Source organism: Sorex fumeus, unplaced genomic scaffold, assembly GCF_029834395.1.
Source record: "Sorex fumeus unplaced genomic scaffold, SorFum_2.1 ptg000122l, whole genome shotgun sequence".
Classification (NCBI taxonomy): Eukaryota; Metazoa; Chordata; class Mammalia; order Eulipotyphla; family Soricidae; genus Sorex; species Sorex fumeus.
In genome coordinates, this window is record NW_026606179.1 from 20,373,978 (window position 1) to 20,394,901 (window position 20,924).

The 20,924-nt window shown below is 42.1% G+C and overlaps 1 protein-coding gene across 4 annotated transcripts in view; it reads left to right on the forward strand.

Moving 5' to 3' along the window:
* The window catches only part of LOC130043949 (zinc finger protein 420), a 91,827-nt gene that overhangs the window by 25,225 nt on the left and 45,678 nt on the right, over positions 1–20,924 (forward strand). For 2 of the 4 annotated variants that reach the window (XM_056136470.1, XM_056136471.1), the window contains one exon: positions 755–3,590. The exons of 1 other annotated variant lie outside the window; for it this stretch is intronic. In XM_056136470.1, the coding sequence (XP_055992445.1) occupies positions 755–2,682 (1,928 nt within the window). In that variant the 3' untranslated portion in view covers positions 2,683–3,590. Of the gene's footprint in view, positions 1–754; positions 3,591–20,924 lie in introns of those variants that run through there. One more of the 4 variants, XM_056136473.1, reaches the window with a different exon arrangement.

The window sequence follows — 20,924 nt, forward strand, 5'->3', positions numbered from 1 at the left end:
TTTGGAAACTTTAAAATTTTTGGCTAAAATAGCAAGCAAATCACATCTGAACCAGAATTAATTGGTAGAAGGTTTTTAAGCTAGAGTTATTTAACCTTTGTTTCTAAGTAACTAAGGTCACCCTAAGTCTGCTGTTTTGTATCTAGGATCTTTAATTTTAAAAGCACTCTAGGTGATTTTGTTCATCACCAAAATTTGAGAACCACTGACTAAAAGATTTTTTGAACTCTTCCCTTCTCACTATGATTTTCATTTTTCTCTTGCCTTTCACCTACCTTTTTAAATATATGTTAATGTATGAAACAATTCAAAGTTAATATTTTTTCAAATTCTATTTGTAATTGTGTGCTGTGGCATAAAGTTACTGTACTGGGCATTGATTGTGTATGGTTCAACAGGGTAGGTATTTTATGAAACTAGTTATAAAAAAAGGTAAGTATGTTTAATAGATCAGAATAATTACTAGAAAAAAATTTTTTTTTCTTAATGGGGGGATCACAGTCTCAGGGCTTAACTCCTGGTTAGGGGTCATTCCTGGCAGTGTTTAGAAAACCATATGCAGTGCCAGGGATCAACCCAGGGTTAGCTATGCACCAGGGAAGAAGCTTAATTCTTCCTCTATCTCTTTGGCCAAGGCCAGTCATTTCTTATATTTCCCTATGTATTTCCTTATGTAGTTTTTTCTAGTGTTGAATTTTCTTTTTCTTTTTTTCCTTCTGAAATGGCAACACTAATTCTTAATGTTCTCTTACAGACGTGCTTTCACGGTGTGCAAATAAGAACTTTTCTCTTAAAAAGGACACTTATGAAATAGAAATATGTCAATGGGAGATGAGTGACAAGCTTGAAAACTGTGATCTTAAAGTAGCCAGTTCTAGAGATTATTTGGAGGTCAAAGGCTCATTGGCAAATAAGCAAGATAATCAGGAATATTTCAGACAAGGGATGATTATTCTTGAAACAATGTCTATTTTCAACCAGCGTACTTACCTAACTCAGCATTCTAGATGTCATTCTACTGAGAAGCCCTATAATTGTAAGGAGTGTGGAAAGGCTTTTAGACGAGCCTCACACCTGACTCAGCATCAAAGTATTCACACTGGTGAGAAACCATATTCATGTAAGCAGTGTGGGAAGGCTTTTAGTCGTGATTCACAGCTCATTCTTCATCAGAGACTTCATACTGGTGAGAAACCATATGCATGCAAGGAGTGTGGGAAGGCATTTACACAGAGCTCACAACTTATTTTACATCATAGAATTCATACTGGTGAAAAACCATATAAATGTGAAGAATGTGGGAAAGCTTTTATTCGTAGCTCACAACTCACACGACATCAAAAAGTACATACTGGCGAGAAACCTTATGAATGTAAAGAATGTGGGAAGGCTTTTACACAGAACTCACAACTTAATCTGCACCAGCGACTTCATACTGGTGAGAAACTCTATGAATGTAAAGAATGTAGGAAGGTTTTTACTCAGCTTTCTCAACTTATTCTGCATAAAAGAATTCATACCGGTGAAAAACCCTATGAATGTAAAGAATGTGGGAAAGCTTTCATTTGTGGTTCACAGCTTTCTCAACATCAGAAAATTCATAATGGGGAAAAACCATATGAATGTACAGAGTGTGGAAAGGCCTTTATTCGTGGCTCATTACTTATGCAACATCAAAGGATCCATACTGGTGAAAAGCCCTATAAGTGTGAAGAATGTGGGAAAGCCTTTATCCGTGGCTCACAGCTTACTCAACACCAGAGAATTCATACCAATGAGAAACCTTATGAATGTAAGGAATGTGGAAAAACATTTAGTCATGGCTCACAACTTACTCAACATCAGAGAATACATACTGGTGAAAAGCCCTATTTGTGTAAGGAATGTGGAAAGGCCTTTAATCGTGGCTCACTCCTTACTCGACACCAGAGGATTCATACCGGTGAGAAACCCTATGAATGTAAAGAATGTGGAAAGACCTTTAGTCGTGGCTCAGAACTCACACAACACGAGAGAATTCACACAGGTGAGAAACCCTATGAATGTAAGGAATGTGGGAAGTCGTTTATTCGTGGCTCACAGCTTACGCAACATCAGAGAATTCATACCGGTGAGAAACCTTATGAATGTAAAGAATGTAGAATGGCCTTTACTCAGAGTTCACATCTTTCTCAGCATCAGAGACTTCATACTGGTGAGAGACCCTATGTATGTAATGAATGTGGGAAGGCTTTTGCTCGGGGCTTACTACTTATACAACATCAGAGAATTCATACAGGTGAGAAACCTTATCAGTGTAAAGAATGTGGGAAGGCCTTTATTCGTGGGTCACAACTTAATCAGCATCAACGAATTCACACTGGAGAAAAGCCCTATGAATGCAAGGAATGTGGAAAGGCCTTTAGTCATGGCTCTCAGCTAACTTTACATCAGAGAATCCATACAGGCGAAAAACCTTATGAATGCAAAGAATGTAGGAAAGCCTTTACTCAGAGCTCACATCTTTCTCGACATCAAAGAATTCACACTGGTGAGAAACCATATCAATGTAAGGAGTGTGGGAAGGCCTTTACTCGTGGTTCACAACTAATTCAACATCAGAGAATTCATATCAGCGAGAAATCTTTTGGATATAAGGAATGTGGGATAGACTTTACTCATGGCTCACAAGTTTTTATATGAATGATCTGATTTTCTGTGATTAAGAGAGAGCCTTCTTTAGTCATTATCCTATTATCAGTGTCTTAAAATGTAAACATGGAGGTATGTTTGAAAAAGTTCAGCATCAATAAAGTGGGAGAAAAATGTTAATGTAATTTATCAGAAAATCCTGTTGTTGCAGGAAGCTGGTTAAACTTTAAAATAGTTTAAAATAGGGAGTAATTTTGTTAGTGTAGTAAGTATAGGAAAGTCTTTAGCTTAGCATGTCTTTTTTATAAAATTACTGTCATTTGCTTTCCTTTGTAAAAATTTTTGTTTTGTTTTCCTATTCATCATAATTATTGACCTCTTGTTTGGTTTAATTGTTTGTAAGATAGACCTAACTAAGATTCTTAGAAGTACATGTAAAGCCTTAGAACAGTGCCTTGAACATAACACTTCCCAAATATTAGCTCTTATGGTCACATTAGAATGTTTGTATAAGGTGGATATTTACAAATATTGAGAAATGGACATTTCTTAATAATGCATATTGAAATATCTGTCATTAACTCTTAACCCTGATTATTTTTATGAGGGTCACTGTCATATAATAAATGTGAGAAACCTTTCAACCACATATCTTATATACTGTAAGAGGAGTTCTTACTGTAAAAAGAATTGTAGATTAGTTAGTAGATTGTTGAAGAGTTGTAAAGTGAATTGTAGTGAAGTTGATAATTTTATGTTTATCACTGACCAGAGTTCAGAGACTTTTTTTTAGAAGTTCTAAAAATGGATCAAGACCAAGATGTACCTCTGCATCTCTCCTCACACTTGAGACCCTATTTTCTGATATTCAGCAACAACTGTGCAATAAGGCCAGAGGGATGGTACAGAGGGTAGGGTACTTGCGTTGCATGTGGCCAACTCAGGTTCATTCCCTGACATTCCATACGGATCCCTGAGAACTGCTGGGAGTAATTCCTGAATGCAGAACCAGGTGTAACACCAGAGCAACAAGTGTGGCCCCCCAAAAGAAAGGGAAAATGATGTGTAAAAATTAATAACTGTGAATTTTTTAATATTGAATATATAGCTTTCCAATAAAGAAAATTTGTCATTATAAGTAATTTTGTAGTGAGAAATGGTGTGTCTCAAAACCTGGTAATTACTCAGTAACCATTTTCCTTTTGTAATTTCTGACTGAAAAATTATCTTGGCCACCTTGTAGAGAAAGATGGAGGTGGTATTTGTATGATAGGATGTTTTAGACATCTTTTTCCTCTCTTTATTATTCTCTCCCCTCCCATTCCCCACTCCTATCCACATTGTGGATCTTTAATCTGAAACTCTGGTGTTTTTATGGCTACTTTGAGAATGGTTTTAAGGATAATGGAGCAGAAATTCAGAATAAATCTACACATCTGATTTTCTATGGAATAAGCATATCAAATATGGAATGCCTGCTACTCCTAGAATTTTTTTTAAATATAAGTTTTAAATAAACTTTTCATTGGTGCTGTTTTGTTAATATTGAAACTTCTTAAGAATATAAAATTGTGTGCCTGGACGTGGAATTCTGTCCTTATAAGAAATATCAAATGTGGCATTGAATTAGGATCATGTACTGTAAGGATCTACCCATTTGAGGCCCCCCAAATGGAAGATACTTGTAATTTAATAAACAGGATATTGGACGATGCTTTACCTTACAAGGGAAATATTGGGCCAGTCAAAACTATATTATTAGAGAAGAGAAGAAATGAGTTTAAATATGTTAATTTTTTTTCACTTTGAGTAGTGTCTTATAAAATGCGCGTATAACACAAAACTAGCAGGCTGTCAACAGATACTGAAAGTGAGAGTGCTTTTTAAAGAACATTATCTCTTGGGCTGAATCGATAGTACAGCAGGTAGGGCGCTTGCCTTGCATGTGGTCCACCTGGTTTTGATCCCCGGCACCCCATATTGATCCTCGAGCTACGCCAGGAGTGACCTCTGAGTGTAAAACCAGGATTAAGCTCGTAGCACTGCTGGGTATAGCTAAATAAAAACCTTCCCTGGAGCTCCTCAAACATGCCAGCACAGTCCTTCTGTTTCCCCAGCCCCTCACTCATTGGCTGACTCCACTCTTCAATGGAGTCAAATCTTCACTCTTTCCTTCTCATCTACCCTTATTTCTATATGTCATCTTCATATAATTTCAATATGTCATTTTATACAACAAATGAAAACATCTCTCAAATCCTTTCATTTGTTTATTGGCTTTTGGGGGTCACACCCAGTGATGCTCAGGGATTATTCCTGGCTCTGCACTCAGGAATCACTCCTGGCGATGTTCAGCGGCCATATGGGATACCTATTGGGGATCAAACCCGGGTTGGCCAGATACAAGGCAAATGCCCTATCTGCTGATCTCTCACTCTGGCCCCTCTTAAATCCTTTTGATGGCTCCCCTACCCAGTACCACTTACGTTATAAGATAGAGTAAAACTTTTTACTCAGTCCTCTAATAATAAAAGGGCTCATTGATATATCCGGCATACTTTAAGACGGTGTCAGGAATAGACACTTATACGTTAAGTATATCATGACTAATTTTAGAATCAATCTGGGTGGTGAAAGCTTTTTATCTTCGTTGTTCAGATGACTAACTAGAGTTTGCATAAGTGATGCTGGGTGAAAGAAGTCAGATATATTGGGACCAATCTTACAAATCTTTGTTAGTCATTTTTTATTTTATTCTGGGCGAAATAAGCAATCACTGAAAAACTTTTAAGTAGAGGACATGGTCAGACATGCTATTGTGTTGTAAAAATAAGGTAACAGTACAAGATGACATTAATTCAGATGGAGGTAGTACATAATGGGAAGATACAGTTTAGAGATGTGTTAGATATGATAAAGTAGTGTTTTGTTTGGGTTTTTGGTGGTGTTGTTGTTTTTAGTCCGTAGGTATTAGATATACAAAAAGTCCAGGGTGACTGACAAATATTTCTTTTATCAGCTGAGATTACAATAGCTGCAATTCCACATTTGTGAGAAGTTTTGGAGTTCAGTGCAAAGTCACAATGTTGAGTAAACTTTTGGATGTTCTAAATTTGTATTGTTGAGATTATATGAATTTAATAGTTATTGATTATACTTAAAATCATTTGGCAGTGGGGCAGGATCTGGGTCAAGAATTAGGGCACATGCTTACATGGCAAGGTCCTGTGCTCAATCCGTGGCACTCCATGGCCCCCCCTGGCATTATCAGATGTAGCCCTGATCTCCCATGTGGACCCAATCACCTGTGGGTCTATGGAGAGAATATCCAGAGAGAAAAGAACAGCACGGGCTGAGTGCAGTGCAGTATGAAGGTAAAGGGATAGATCAACAGAAAGACTAAGAATGACTGAGATGGGGAACCAAGTGTGTAATTGAAGGAGCCAAATGAAATTTAGTCAAAGAGAAATGATGGTATCGGATACCATTGACAAGTTACATAATAGAATGTTTGTGAATTGACTAGTATTGATAATGACCTGAGAAGAACAGAGTATTTTAATGGACTCTTAAAAGCCTGATAAAAGCATGCAACTATAGATAGATAGTATTTAAAGGTGTTGCTGCAGAGCAGCATAGAAATGGGCTTGTGTGACAAGAAGAATGGAAATGTTTGTTTTCAACAAATTAGAAAATTTTGACATAATGAGGAAGATGATTGAGGATTTTAAAAATCCACTGGAAAAATGATCTTTCAGGGGCTGAAGAGATAGTACAGTGAGTTAAGCACTAGCCTTGCATGCAGCTGACCTGGGTTGGATTCCCTGCATCCTATATGGTCCCCTGAGTACTAAGAGGAGTGATTTCTGGGTGCAGAGCCAGGAGTATTCCCTGAGCATTGCCACTTGTGGCCCCTAAACAAATGACCTTACATAGATAGATGAGAGGGATAGAATTTTCTGGATGGAAGGGTTAGTATTAACTAGTATGTTTATGGTAGTAGGATGGCAAAATATGGTGTGCAGATAATGGGAAGCAAATAGATGAGGTGGCTGAAGTCTAATGAACTGTTCTTTCAAGATGTAGCAATCATCATTAGCTGAAAGTGTGGAGGATTAAATTTGAAGCATGAAAGAGGTTAAATAGTCAACCAAAGTAAATGAAAGTGTTCTAGAAATGTTGAGTTTTTTTTTTCTCTCTAGCTGGTCCTGGTACACAGAAGATTCATGCTTGTGGGTTTTGTTTTGAGTGTATCCAGCAGAGCTCAGGGCTTACTGGGTACACCCAGTAAGACTGGTCTCAGGGATATGGAAGGTTGGGGATTGAACCGAGGTGAACTGCGTGCAAGGCAAATGCCCTACCCACTGTACTATCTCTGGCTACAAATCATGGACTTTTTCTTGTACCTCATGCATAATTCATTATATTGTGGGTATATATCAACCAAGGAGGCTATATTTAGTAGGACTCAACAATGTATCTAGAAAACATGATCTCTTGGGAATTGTGGTCCAGTCAAAGCCTTCTGATATGAATTGTAGTCTTTAAACCTTCATGATTTTCTAGGTGCTTCCCCTCTAAGTGTTCCTGAAAGCCCTCCAAATACAGTATATGTTTCCAAGCTCTGCACAGTTGTACCGTTTATACAATCCATTGGTATCCTAGAGGTTTTTCTGTTTACTACTTGCTATATGACTGTCTATTTTGGTCCAGGAAATGTAACAAAATTCAATATTCAGGGCAACTGAAGCCATGTCTATGAACCCAAATATGATTTTTGACTTTTATTTTATTTGCAGGGGTGGGGACGGCAGGGGGCTAGAGGGGGAAGGTGCACACCTGCTAGTGCTCAGGGTTTTTCCTAGTTCTGTACTCAGGACTTACTCTTGGAAGGCTCAAGGGGACCATATGGGATGCTGGGAATCATACCCCTGTCTGCCACATGCAAGAAAAGTGTCCTACCCACTGTATACTCTCCGGTCTCTGAACAAAAGAATTTTTTCCCAATCATTTGACAATTGCATGTTCTAGTAGAGATTCTTTTTTTTTTTTTTGATTTCCCAAATTTTATTGCTCGGGATGAAGCAAAGTATTAAGTAAACAGTTGTACAAAGGGGAGTAGGCCAGTTAGGAAGCAGCTAAGGCTTTCTGAATGAGAATAGTCTACAAAACGGAGACTAGGTTGAGCTATATGTAATCTTCAAACAAAACTAAAGGAAGCAGACTTCAGCATACCTTGGTGATAAAGCAACACTTGACGTCTGTTTTTAAAATCAAATATTATTTATATTTTATAGGATCAAAAGCTGAAGTGTTCTAATAATCCCATTCCCCAAGTTGCCTCCTATGGATAAGTTTTTTTTTTTTTTTTTTTTTTATAATTTATTTATTTATTGAATCACTGTGGGAAAAGTTACAGAGCTTTCGAGTTTAGGTCTCAGTCATGTAGATACCGAACACGTTTCCCTTTACCAATACTCATTTTTAACCCTGAACCCCAATAGACCCCCACCTCCCACCCCTCCCAATTCTTGTGAGGCAGATGAGTTCTAGTTAATACTCTATCTACTTTGACTAGATAGATTATTTCGATAGAAGATGCACAATTATTGTTTAGAGTTTACGACCCCCCCCCCCCCCAATCAGACATGCTGAAACAGCGTTGTGAAATGATTTGCTTTCTACAACTTGGTTTAAGAATAAAATGATGTCGCGGCCGCGCGGTTTTGAATTTCTGCTATTTTACTTATTGACCCTGGAAGAATTTCTATTAAAAGTTAGCTAGTTAAGAGATTGATTTCTGTGCCCTGGAGTCGTGGCCGTGCCGGAGAGCCGCTCGTGGGGGGCAGCTGGCGACCTCGGTGGGGCGTGGGGGACGGCCCACAAAGCCCCCCTTCCCATGAGGTCCCCGCCGCTCCCCCGAGCCCGGCTCAAACCCGCTTTCCACAAGGCTCCCGTGCGGCCGCCATCTTTCTTTCCAGAGAGGAGCGGGCGGGCTGGTCAACGCCCTTCCCCCTCCGGGCAGGCTTGGTGGCGCGGATCAACACAAGTCCATTTGCTTTTCTGCTCCAAGCGGCTGGTTCTCTGTGCTAAGTCCTTGTGCCTCCGGGGCCGCGGCCGTGCCGGAGAGCCGCTAGTGGGGGGCAGCTGGCGACCTCGGTGGGGCGTGGGGGACGGCCCACAAAGCCCCCCTTCCCATGAGGTCCCCGCCGCTCCCCCGAGCCCGGCTCAAACCCGCTTTCCACAAGGCTCCCGTGCGGCCGCCATCTTTCTTTCCAGAGAGGAGCGGGCGGGCCGGTCAACGCCCTTCCCCCTCCGGCAGGCTTGGTGGCGCGGATCAACACAAGTCCATTTGCTTTTCTGCTCCAAGCGGCTGGTTCTCTGTGCTAAGTCCTTGTGCCTCCGGGGCCGTGGCCGTGCCGGAGAGCCGCTCGTGGGGGGCAGCTGGCGACCTCGGTGGGGCGTGGGGGACGGCCCACAAAGCCCCCCTTCCCATGAGGTCCCCGCCGCTCCCCCGAGCCCGGCTCAAACCCGCTTTCCACAAGGCTCCCGTGCGGCCGCCATCTTTCTTTCCAGAGAGGAGCGGGCGGGCCGGTCAACGCCCTTCCCCCTCCGGGCAGGCCCGGTGGCGCGGATCAACACAAGTCCATTTGCTTTTCCGCTCCAAGCGGCTGGCTCTCTGTGCTAAGTCCTTGTGCCTCCGGGGCCGTGGCCGTGCCGGAGAGCCGCTCGTGGGGGGCAGCTGGCGACCTCGGTGGGGCGTGGGGGACGGCCCACAAAGCCCCCCTTCCCATGAGGTCCCCGCCGCTCCCCCGAGCCCGGCTCAAACCCGCTTTCCACAAGGCTCCCGTGCGGCCGCCATCTTTCTTTCCAGAGAGGAGCGGGCGGGCCGGTCAACGCCCTTCCCCCTCCGGGCAGGCTTGGTGGCGCGGATCAACACAAGTCCATTTGCTTTTCTGCTCCAAGCGGCTGGTTCTCTGTGCTAAGTCCTTGTGCCTCCGGGGCCGTGGCCGTGCCGGAGAGCCGCTCGTGGGGGGCAGCTGGCGACCTCGGTGGGGCGTGGGGGACGGCCCACAAAGCCCCCCTTCCCATGAGGTCCCCGCCGCTCCCCCGAGCCCGGCTCAAACCCGCTTTCCACAAGGCTCCCGTGCGGCCGCCATCTTTCTTTCCAGAGAGGAACGGGCGGGCCGGTCAACGCCCTTCCCCCTCCGGGCAGGCTTGGTGGCGCGGATCAACACAAGTCCATTTGCTTTTCTGCTCCAAGCGGCTGGTTCTCTGTGCTAAGTCCTTGTGCCTCCGGGGCCGTGGCCGTGCCGGAGAGCCGCTCGTGGGGGGCAGCTGGCGACCTCGGTGGGGCGTGGGGGACGGCCCACAAAGCCCCCCTTCCCATGAGGTCCCCGCCGCTCCCCCGAGCCCGGCTCAAACCCGCTTTCCACAAGGCTCCCGTGCGGCCGCCATCTTTCTTTCCAGAGAGGAGCGGGCGGGCCGGTCAACGCCCTTCCCCCTCCGGGCAGGCTTGGTGGCGCGGATCAACACAAGTCCATTTGCTTTTCCGCTCCAAGCGGCTGGCTCTCTGTGCTAAGTCCTTGTGCCTCCGGGGCCGCGGCCGTGCTGGAGAGCCGCTCGTGGGGGGCAGCTGGCGACCTCGGTGGGGCGTGGGGGACGGCCCACAAAGCCCCCCTTCCCATGAGGTCCCCGCCGCTCCCCCGAGCCCGGCTCAAACCCGCTTTCCACAAGGCTCCCGTGCGGCCGCCATCTTTCTTTCCAGAGAGGAGCGGGCGGGCCGGTCAACGCCCTTCCCCCTCCGGGCAGGCTTGGTGGCGCGGATCAACACAAGTCCATTTGCTTTTCTGCTCCAAGCGGCTGGTTCTCTGTGCTAAGTCCTTGTGCCTCCGGGGCCGTGGCCGTGCCGGAGAGCCGCTCGTGGGGGGCAGCTGGCGACCTCGGTGGGGCGTGGGGAACGGCCCACAAAGCCCCCCTTCCCATGAGGTCCCCGCCGCTCCCCCGAGCCCGGCTCAAACCCGCTTTCCACAAGGCTCCCGTGCAGCCGCCATCTTTCTTTCCAGAGAGGAGCGGGCGGGCTGGTCAACGCCCTTCCGCCTCCGGGCAGGCTTGGTGGCGCGGATCAACACAAGTCCATTTGCTTTTCCGCTCCAAGCGGCTGGCTCTCTGTGCTAAGTCCTTGTGCCTCCGGGGCCGTGGCCGTGCCGGAGAGCCGCTCGTGGGGGGCAGCTGGCGACCTCGGTGGGGCGTGGGGGACGGCCCACAAAGCCCCCCTTCCCATGAGGTCCCCGCCGCTCTCCCGAGCCCGGCTCAAACCCGCTTTCCACAAGGCTCCCGTGCGGCCGCCATCTTTCTTTCCAGAGCTCTAGTAGAGATTCTTTTGAGTTTATTAATGGTTTATTGCTTGTAGTTAAATTAAGAGTGCTAATTGTGTATATTTCATGTTTTCAATTTTGAAAAGACTATAACAAAATTCCCCTTTCTCCATCAGAGCACCTATTTTACATATATTGGTATAGTTTATGATGTCACAAGCCTCTTTTATTCTACATTCTTTTTGTTTTCTGCTTTTGATTATACCATTTCAGTTTCCTGATTTTTCAAAATGACAATTTTTAGAGCCACTGCAAATCTACCATTAAATTGTGTGGTAAGTTTTCACCCTGGCTTTTGTAATTTTTATTAGCAGACTTTCTTTTTTTGTTTCTTTTTATAATTTCTATTTCTTGCTTGACATTCATTTTTGTTCAAATATGTCTGTCATATGTACAGTTTTGATTTCTTTTGGATTTATTCCCCTTAGGTTTCTTTAGCTCAATGAGCATGTTTAAATTGATCTAGTGTACTTGATCAATTCAGGTTTTCTTGTATATTTTGTCAGATTGTATTTGGGAGAGGGAGAGTGGACCACACCTAACTGTGCTCAGGGTTAGAGAGACAAAAATCCTGGCAGAGCTTGGGAGATCATAAGTGGTGCAGAGGATAGAACCCATATTCGGTGTGTGCAAGGCAAATTGCCTTACCCATTACACTAATTATCCTTTTATTTTTGATTTTTTGTAGTTGGGAGGGCAAAAATCCATTATCATGCATCTATAATAGGTATATTTGTATATATGGACATTTTCTTTACCTATGTTGTAATTTTTTTTATCTGATCATTTTGGATATTGTAAATCTCCAGAGAAACATATTTTCATAGATTACTCATTTTTGCTCTGCTGATTTTTCCAGCTGTCCATTTGTTTAATGACTTCTAAGCCTTGTGTAAAGTATGTAATCTTTGTTATATGTCACCACTGAAGTTTCTGTAACATTAGATAGGTCATTGAAGTTATTAAATCTTTGATCCATTAAGTTTATATGACAGTGATTTGCATACATACATTTTCTAGTTAGCTCAGGCTTCCATAACAAAATATCAGAGCCTGCGTAGTTATAAGAATAGAATTTTTGTTTTTTTTTTTGTTTTTTTTTTTTTTTTTGCTTTTTTGGGTCACACCGGGCGATGCACAGGGTTTACTCCTGGCTCAAATACTCAGGAATTATTCCTGGCACTGCTGGGGGACCATATGGGATGCTGGGAATCCAAGTCGACCGCGTGCAAGGCAAACTCCCTACCTGCTGTGCTATCACTTCAGCCAAGAATATATATATATATATATATTTTTTTAATAAAAGAACAAGAATTTTTCTTAAAAGTTCAGGAGGTTGAAATTTGAAATTTCTGCTGCAAACATAGTTGTTTTCTAGTTCTCATATTGTGTTTCAGATGGCTAGCTCCTTCCTCTGCCCATATGATTTTTTTGCCATTTTATTAAGAGAAAAATTAAGCAAGTATATTATGACCTTATTAACTATTTCCCTAAACTCACCCTTTTGTAGATATCACCTAGGTTTGAAGTTTCAGCATGAGCATTTTTACAACATAGACATTCATTGCAAAATATACCAAGTTAAGATAAGACATAATTAGGAGCTGTAGAGATAGTACAGCGTGTAGGGCACTTGCCTTGCATGCAACCAACCTGGATTCAATCCCCAGCATCCCATATTCCTCCAGGAATAAACTTTGAGCACTACTGGGTATGTGCCAGACCTCATCTCCCCGACCCCCAAACTCTAACCCTCCCACCAAAGAAGAAGACTCCAGACTCAACTGCTCCCAACATGTCTGACCAAAAAAAGGTAAAGGTAAAAGGTAAAGGCCCTCCCGTTGATCATCGATTTGCTCGAGTGGGCCCAGTAACGTCTCCATTGGAGACTTTGTTGTTACTGTGTCTGGCATATCGAATACTCTCGGTAGCTTGCCGGGCTCTTCGAGAGGGGCGGAGGAATCGAACTCGGGTCGGCCATGTTGGCCGCTTGTAAGGCGAACACCCTACCCACTGTGCTATCGCTCCTTTGACCAAAAAAAAAAAAAAGCAGATTTATAAACCTCTAGCCCACAAAAAGATCAAATGGATGGTGTAGCAGTCTTCATCAGTAGTTTTTTAAGAGAGAGTTTTAGGTGTTAATTTAAATATATACTATAAACCAGCAGACCTAACATACAGAACACTAATTGATAGCAGTAAAATAGTTATTTTCTTATGTAGAATAATATCTAAAAGATTATATAGTAGGCCATGAATATTAAAATTTTAAAGACTAAACTTATTGAATGGTATTAGAAGTATTAGGAATAATATAAAGTATATATACATGCATATATAATTACAGTATATTTTATGTAAAATTATATCACTGCCACTGTCTTCTCATTGTTCATTGATTTGCTTGAGTGGCCCAGTAATGTCTCCATTTTGAGGCTTGTTATTACTGTGTTTGGCATATTGAATACGTCACGGGTAGCTTGCAAGGCTTTGCCATGTGGGCGAGATACTCTCAGTAGCTTGCCGGACTCTCCAAGAGGGGTGGAGGAATCAAACCCGGCTTGGCCGGGTTGGCTATGCACAAGGCAAACGCCCTACCAGTGTGCTATCGCTCTAGCCCGTAAAATTATATAACATGTGAATATATTAATATATGTAAACTTTTATATAAGGTATTCAAACATAATATGTAAAAGTTTGCATGTTCCATTTTTTAAAATTTTATTGTAATTTATGGTTACAACATTATTTTGATACATTAAGTTAACTGCACCTCATCACCATCAAAGTGTCATGTCACTTCTATATATGTGATGTTTGTTTTATTTTTTATCTTTTGAGGTTTACACACAGTAATGCTCAGGGGTTACTTCTGGCTCTGCAGTAAGGAATTACTCGTGGCAGTGCTTAGAGTGCATAGGGATACCAGATTGAATCTTGTTCTACTGTATGCAAGACAAATGCCCTACCCAGGGTACTATCATTCTAGTCCCTGTCATGTCATTTCTAAACTATCTTTCCTTATCTTTCCTTTTGTCTTCCCAATACTTGGTAATTTTTTTTATAACCAAAGGTCAAGTATCTATTCCCTTTATTTCTATACCATAAATTAGTAAAATCTGCGAAACAATGTGCTGTTAAAAAGTCAATGGATTAGGAAATAAAGATGGTTAGGAGATACTTTGATATGAATGAAAACAAAAGACTAAAAGAGGCAGCTACAAAGCAAAAGGTTTAAAACTAAAAAGCTGCAGCATAATTAAACCTGGGATGTCTCAGTGTCAGAGAGATAATAAAATAGTTAAGGTGCTTACCTTGTATGCCATCAACTTGATTTAGTTTCCAGTACCACATATGGTCCCCTGAGCTTTTCCAAGACTGATCAGTCCTCAAACATGAACCTCAAATAAGCCCTGAGCACATCTGGGTATGACCAAAAAATTAAAAATAGAAAGTCTACAGTAGAAACTGAACAGACTCAACCACTACATCAAAGAAGAAATAAGGAAATTAGAAATATTTATATAGCCTAGAGAAGTAAAGCAGTGGGTAGGGCACTTGCCTTGCATTGGCTAACCCAGGTTCTATCCGTTCTATCTCCCCATGAGTCCTGCCAGATTGATCCCTGAAGGCAGAGCCAGGACTTAGCCCTGAACACAGTTTGGTGTGGGCCAAAAACTAGATATAGACCACTAACCTGTATAATCTAAATTATATATGAATAGGGCTGGAGCGATAGCACAGTGGATAGGCCATTTGCCTTGGACGCAGCCAACATGGCCGACCCGAGTTCGATTCTTCTGCCCCTCTCGGAGAGCCTGGCAAGCTACCGAGAGTGTCTCTCCCGCATGGCAAAGCCTGGCAAGCTACCCATGACGTATTCAATATGCCAAACACAGTAACAGCAAGTGTCGCAATGGAGACGTTACTGGGCTCGTTCGAGCAAGTTGATGAACAACAGGAGGACCGTGACCGTGATATATGAGTAAATACTGGTGGAGATGGGAATAAATTGAAACCCTCCCATTGGTGTTGAATATGGTCAGTTACTTAGAAAGTATTTTCGCAGTTCTTTAAAGTTAGAATTGCTATTTGACTTTGCAAATCCAATTGTAGTCTTAAGCCCAAGAAAAATTAAATATTATACCCAAGAAAAATGAAAAATTTACATAAAACACTCAAAATGTTAACTTTAACATAGTCATTATAGTCAAAATGTAGGAATAAATTCTCCTTCTAGGGGTTGGGAGACAGTTTAAATAGCTAATGAGCATACTTTGCATGAGGGAGGCCTAGGTTTGATCCCTGGCACTTCATGGTTCTCTGAGCACCTCCAGTCTGAACCAGTATTTTTACAGATACAGTAAAAAGGCCTGTGACTACCAGTAGTTAAGGGTAAAAAAAGGGCTAAGTGGAAAACTGGGTTTTTAGATCAATGAAACTTTTTTGTTTTATAATGGTGGAAGCATGTCACAAATTTACTCAAACCTACAAAATATACAGTACAAAAAGTGAAATGGGTGATGCCAAATACCAAAATTTTGGGGTATATAGTACTGTAAACTCACTGATTATAAATGTAATTTTAAAATTTTCTTTTTGGGCCACACCTGGCTGTGCTCAGAGCTTACTCATAGCTCTAAGCTCAAGGATCACTAATGGTGGTCCTGGGGATGGGACCCTGGTCAGCTGCATGTAAAGCAAGGGCATTACCCACTGTACTATCACTCTGGCACCTGTAAAGGTAATAATGGGGTTACTGGTAAGGGTGGAAGACTTCGTGTATATATGGTACAGGAAGCGGTAGAACTCTAGCTTCAATCTTACTATGAATTGAAAAAATATAAAAATAAAAAATCATTTAAAAAATGAGAATTGGGGCCAGAGATAGTCCACTAAGTAGGAAACTTGCCTTGTACCCTACAAGGGTGCAAGCACCCAGCACCCCATATAGTCCTTTAAGTCTTATCAGGAGTGGTCCCTGAGCACAGAGGCAGGTTTAAGTTCTAAGCAACCCAAGAATTGTGTCCCTCCCCAAAAAAGTTTAAATAAAGGGAACAAAGAGGCTGGAAACATAGTATGGGGCTAACTTGCTTGCCTTGCACACAGCTGACCTAATTCACAGCACCATACACAGTCCCCTGAGTACTTCCAGAAGTGTTCACTGGGCAAGCTGGGAGTAAACCCAGAGCACTGGGTGTGGCTTCCAAAACCCAGTCAATAAAGAATTAATGCTATTACGTGGATTTTGAAAAATATTCTAATTGAAAGTTGCCAGTCATAAAAGACAACATATTGTACACTTTGACTGATAACAGCTACCTTTATTTTCTCCATCTCTAGAGGGGAATAGGTAGTGACTTTTTGATTATATGAGATTCTCATTAAATTGGCATGGTGGTTGCAGAACTTTGTGACTTTATTTAAAATGCTGAATTTGGGGCTGCCGAGATAGAACAGCAGGTTGGTCACTTATGTTGCATGTGGCCCACCAGGGTTCAACCTCCAGTATCCCATAAGACCTGGCAAGCACTACCAGGACTAATTCCTGAGTGCAGAGCCAGGAGTAACCTCTGAGCACTGCCAGGTGTGGCCCCGAAGCAAAATGCTGAATTAAATGTTCTTAAAGTTAGTTTCATATAGAAATTAAGTCAAAAGGGAAAGTTTCATATGGGGATAAGGGATTTCCCTTACAAGTGGCCAAACCTTATTCAATCCCTGTCATGGCATCCCAGACACTAACAGGAATAACTCATGAGCACACAACTAGGAGTAAACCCTAAGGACCACCAGATGTGGACCTAGAATGGATTAGAGGGACTGAAAGATTTATAGCAGTTAGTCCACATTCCAGTCATGGGCCTGAGTTCAATCCCCAGCTTCACATAGTTCTGGGAACATCACTGGGTGTAGCCATGGACCTGGGTACTCCCTTCACTGCAGGGCCCAAATAGCGTCACACCCTCAGGCTTTTGGGCAGAACCAGTGGCCTGACTGGCAGGGAATATCTCTGATAAACCTCCTGATACTACTTAGGAAGCCCTGCAAAGTTGATTGGAAAAAAGGTAATTATTTATTTTTTTGGCTTTTTGGCTCACACCTGGAGATGCACAGGGGTTATTCCTGGCTCATGCACTCAGAAATAACTCCTGGTGGACCATATGGGATGCTGGGAATCGAACCCAGGTTGGCCGCGTGCTAGGCAAATGCCCTGCCTGCTGTGCTATTGCTCCAGCTCCAAAATGGTAATTATTATAGTTTTACTAATTCCCCAGGCTGGAGCGATAACATAGTGGGTAGGAAGTTTGCCTTGCATGCAGCCGACCCAGGTTTGGTTCCTCCATCCCTCTCAGTTTGCCCGGCAAGCTACCAAGAGTATTCCGCCTGCATAGCAGAGCCTGGCAAGCTACCCGTGACATCTTCGATATGCCAAAAACAGTAACAAGTCTCACAATGGAGACATTACTGTTGCCTGCTCGAGCAAATCGATGAACAATGGAAGGACAGTGCTATTGTGCAGTGCTACTAATTACCCATAAAAATCATATTAAGTATGTATGTATAATGCTTTCCCATTATTCTAACATCATCTAATGGCCTTAAAAAGATATCACAAATAATGATTAGTAAGAAATTTTATTTTGGGCTGGAGCGATAGTATGGTGGGTGGAGTGTTTGCCTTGCACACAGCAGACTTGGGCTCAATCCATGGCATCCCATATGGTCCCCTGAGCACTGCCAGGAAATATCTCTGAGAGCAGAGCTGGAGTAACTAAGCACTGCCACGTGTGACCCAAAAACAAAACAAAAATAAAAATCTTGTCAGGCTCTAGCATCAAATTATCAGAAAAATGTGTCATTTGACTTGCCTGGGTCTCCTAAGCATTTAGGGGAAATGGCCCTCCCATCTCAGATGTTTCAAAAGAAAAAACGTATTTACTAAAATCTGTAATTTACAACAAAACATTAATAGATGAAATTCTTTATACTAATAAAGGATATCTAATTAAAGTAATTATCCACAAGACCTTGAGTTCAAAACCAGTGCAGGCCACAAGTACTGAGGCAATCCTGAGAGGTCTGATGTTTGGGTTCTATAGTGAGAAAAGGTGTGGATGGCTGAGTGGCTTACAAGTCCTGAAACAAATGTGAGGTCATGAACTTAATTCCAAGTGCCTCACATGCACTAAAGTGATTCTAATGAACCAAACATTAGAATCTCCAGCAAGGAAAAATAGAGTCTACATCGTATTCAAAGGGTAGTGTTTAGAATTTTCCTTAAAACTTATGACCAAGGCCTAGGGGTTATGCTTAACTTGTGGGAGCCTTGGGCTGAATAACTAGCAATGGATTTGTCCCCCGAGTACTACCAGGAATGGCTCCTGAGCATCTCCTGGTTATGGCCCCCGAGCACAACTGGCATGACCACCTCTGTCACCCACCGTCACTGTGCTCCCGTGTTGTTCATTGATTTGCTTGAGAGGGCCCAGTAACATTGTGAGACTTGTTGTTACTGTGTTTTGCATATTGAATACGTCATGGGTAGCTTGCCAGCCTTTGCCTTGCGGGCGAGATACTCTTGGTAGCTTGCCGGGCTCTCCGAGAGGGGCGGAGGAATTGAACTCAGGTCCCTGTGTCAGCCTCATGCAAGGCAAATGCCCTACCCGCTGTGCAATCGCTCCAGCCCAACGACCTCAGAGTCCAGGAGTTCTGGGCAGTAGTGCACTATGCCGATTGGGTGTGCACACTAAGTTTGGCATCAATATTGTGACCCTCTGGGAGCGGAGTTCTACCAGGTTGCCTAAGGAGAGGTGAACCGGCCCAGGTTGGAAACGAAGCAGGTCAAAACTCTCGTGCTGACCACCTTTGAACGGGGAAAATTATAAACAAGTGTATTTTGCAGTGGCTTCTATTTATTAAACTGAGTTTCTAGCAAGGTAAATCGAATGAATGTATAAAATGAAGAGGAGGAATGGAAAAAAGTCAATAGAAGCAAAACAAAGACAAAGAACTTGTTATTGAGGCTAAAATGATAATGCAGTGGGTAGGGCATTTGCCTTACAGGCAGTTAATCCAAATTCAGTCTTTGGCACTGTATGATCCCCTGAGCACTACCAGGAGTAACCCCTGAGCACTGCCAGGAGTAACCCCTTAGCACAGCCAGGTGTCGCTCTCCCCATGACAAACACTGAAAATGAAAGGGGTCAGAGTGAGAGTACAATGGGTACAACACTTGCCTTGCACGCAATTGATCACCAACCCAGAGTTGGTTTCCAGAACCCCACATATCCCCCAACAAGCAGTGATCCCTGAGTTCAGAGCCACAGGTAAGCTTTGAGCACAGCTGGGTGCATCCCCAAAATAAAAGTTATTTGCTAGAAATAATATTTAAAATAGCACAGGCCTATATAAAAACTGAAATAACTGCCATAAAAATTCATCAATCCTACTTCAGCTCTCATATGGTTCTCTGTGCACTGTCAAGAGTAACCTCTGAGTCTCCAGGTGTGCCCCCAAAATAAATTTATAAAAACCTAACTTAGAACATAACTAGAGTTAGTATATACTTAAAATTTGCTTAGACCTCATTCTCACAACATACAAAAATTAACTGAGGTGTTATTTTTAGTTCATTATGATAATTACTTCATAGTATATACACATGTCAAAACATCATTTACGAATTAAATAATCTTAATATAATGGTGGGAAAAAATAGAGGAAACATAGTAGCTTTTAAGATTTTCAGTGTAAATATCACTTTCAAAACACTGATACAGGGGCTGGAGTGATAGAACAGCAGGCCGACCCGGTTTCGATTCCCAGCATCCCATATGGTCCCCCAAGCATGGCCAGGAGTAATTCCTGAGTGCATGAACCAGGAGTAACCCCTGTGCATCGCTGGGTGTGACTCAAAAAAAGAAAAAAAAAAACCCACTGATACAAAAAAGAAAGGGAAGTCACCAAATTGTACTATTCCCTCAAATATATTACCATCTTATTTCTTAAGAAATTGGTGAACATGAATGGCAACACAAGTAGCATACCTGAATAAAAGAAAGTAACAAAGGCAAGCATTTTAATGATCTTTATTTTTATTATGCAATAGTTTAAATATTCAGAAAGAAACAATAAGAACTTATCAATAAACTAACAACCAGCTTTATCAGCTTGTAAGTACTAGTCACGTTTGCTTAATTTTTAAATTATTAAATGGTATTTTCTTTTGTGAACTTTCTTCAGTTTTACATTTATCTCCTCTCCCTGGAGGATACCATTCTTTTGTATTTGATTACTTTCATGACATTTTATTATTTCTGTATGACATAGTGTCAAGGAAAATACCCAAAGCATTTTTGCATGCTTTCAAAGTTTATAGACATAAGCAGCACATACATAAACTCTAGTTCATTTTCATTACTTTTTTAATATTTATTCATGTTAGTGAAAGTTTTACTTCATTTTAACTTGTATTTACTTTAATGGTTGTTTTGACTGCTTTAAATATTCTTTCTCACACCACCAATAAATAACACAGAGTGTGGAGCTTCTAGATCAATGTTATCCACATGTTTGACTTTACTAAATATTGCCAAATTATCCTACTATAGTTATCTGTACCACTGTATAAATATTTCCGTTGCTTCACATCTTTCCAGTAACTGGTATTGTAATGCTTTTTTGTCACAATGATATTGAAATAGAAATGGTGATTTTAATTTCAGTTGCCTTACTATTGGAGATTCTCCACTTGTTTGAGCCCCATGCTATATACAAAATTTCTACTAGATCACTCAGCAATTTTCTTGCTCTTCACAATAATTTACAGTTCATAAAATTGTGAATTAAAAAGGTAAAAATGCCCACTGAGAAATCCTGCTTAGGCCTACAACCAATTTGTGAATTAGGAATAAC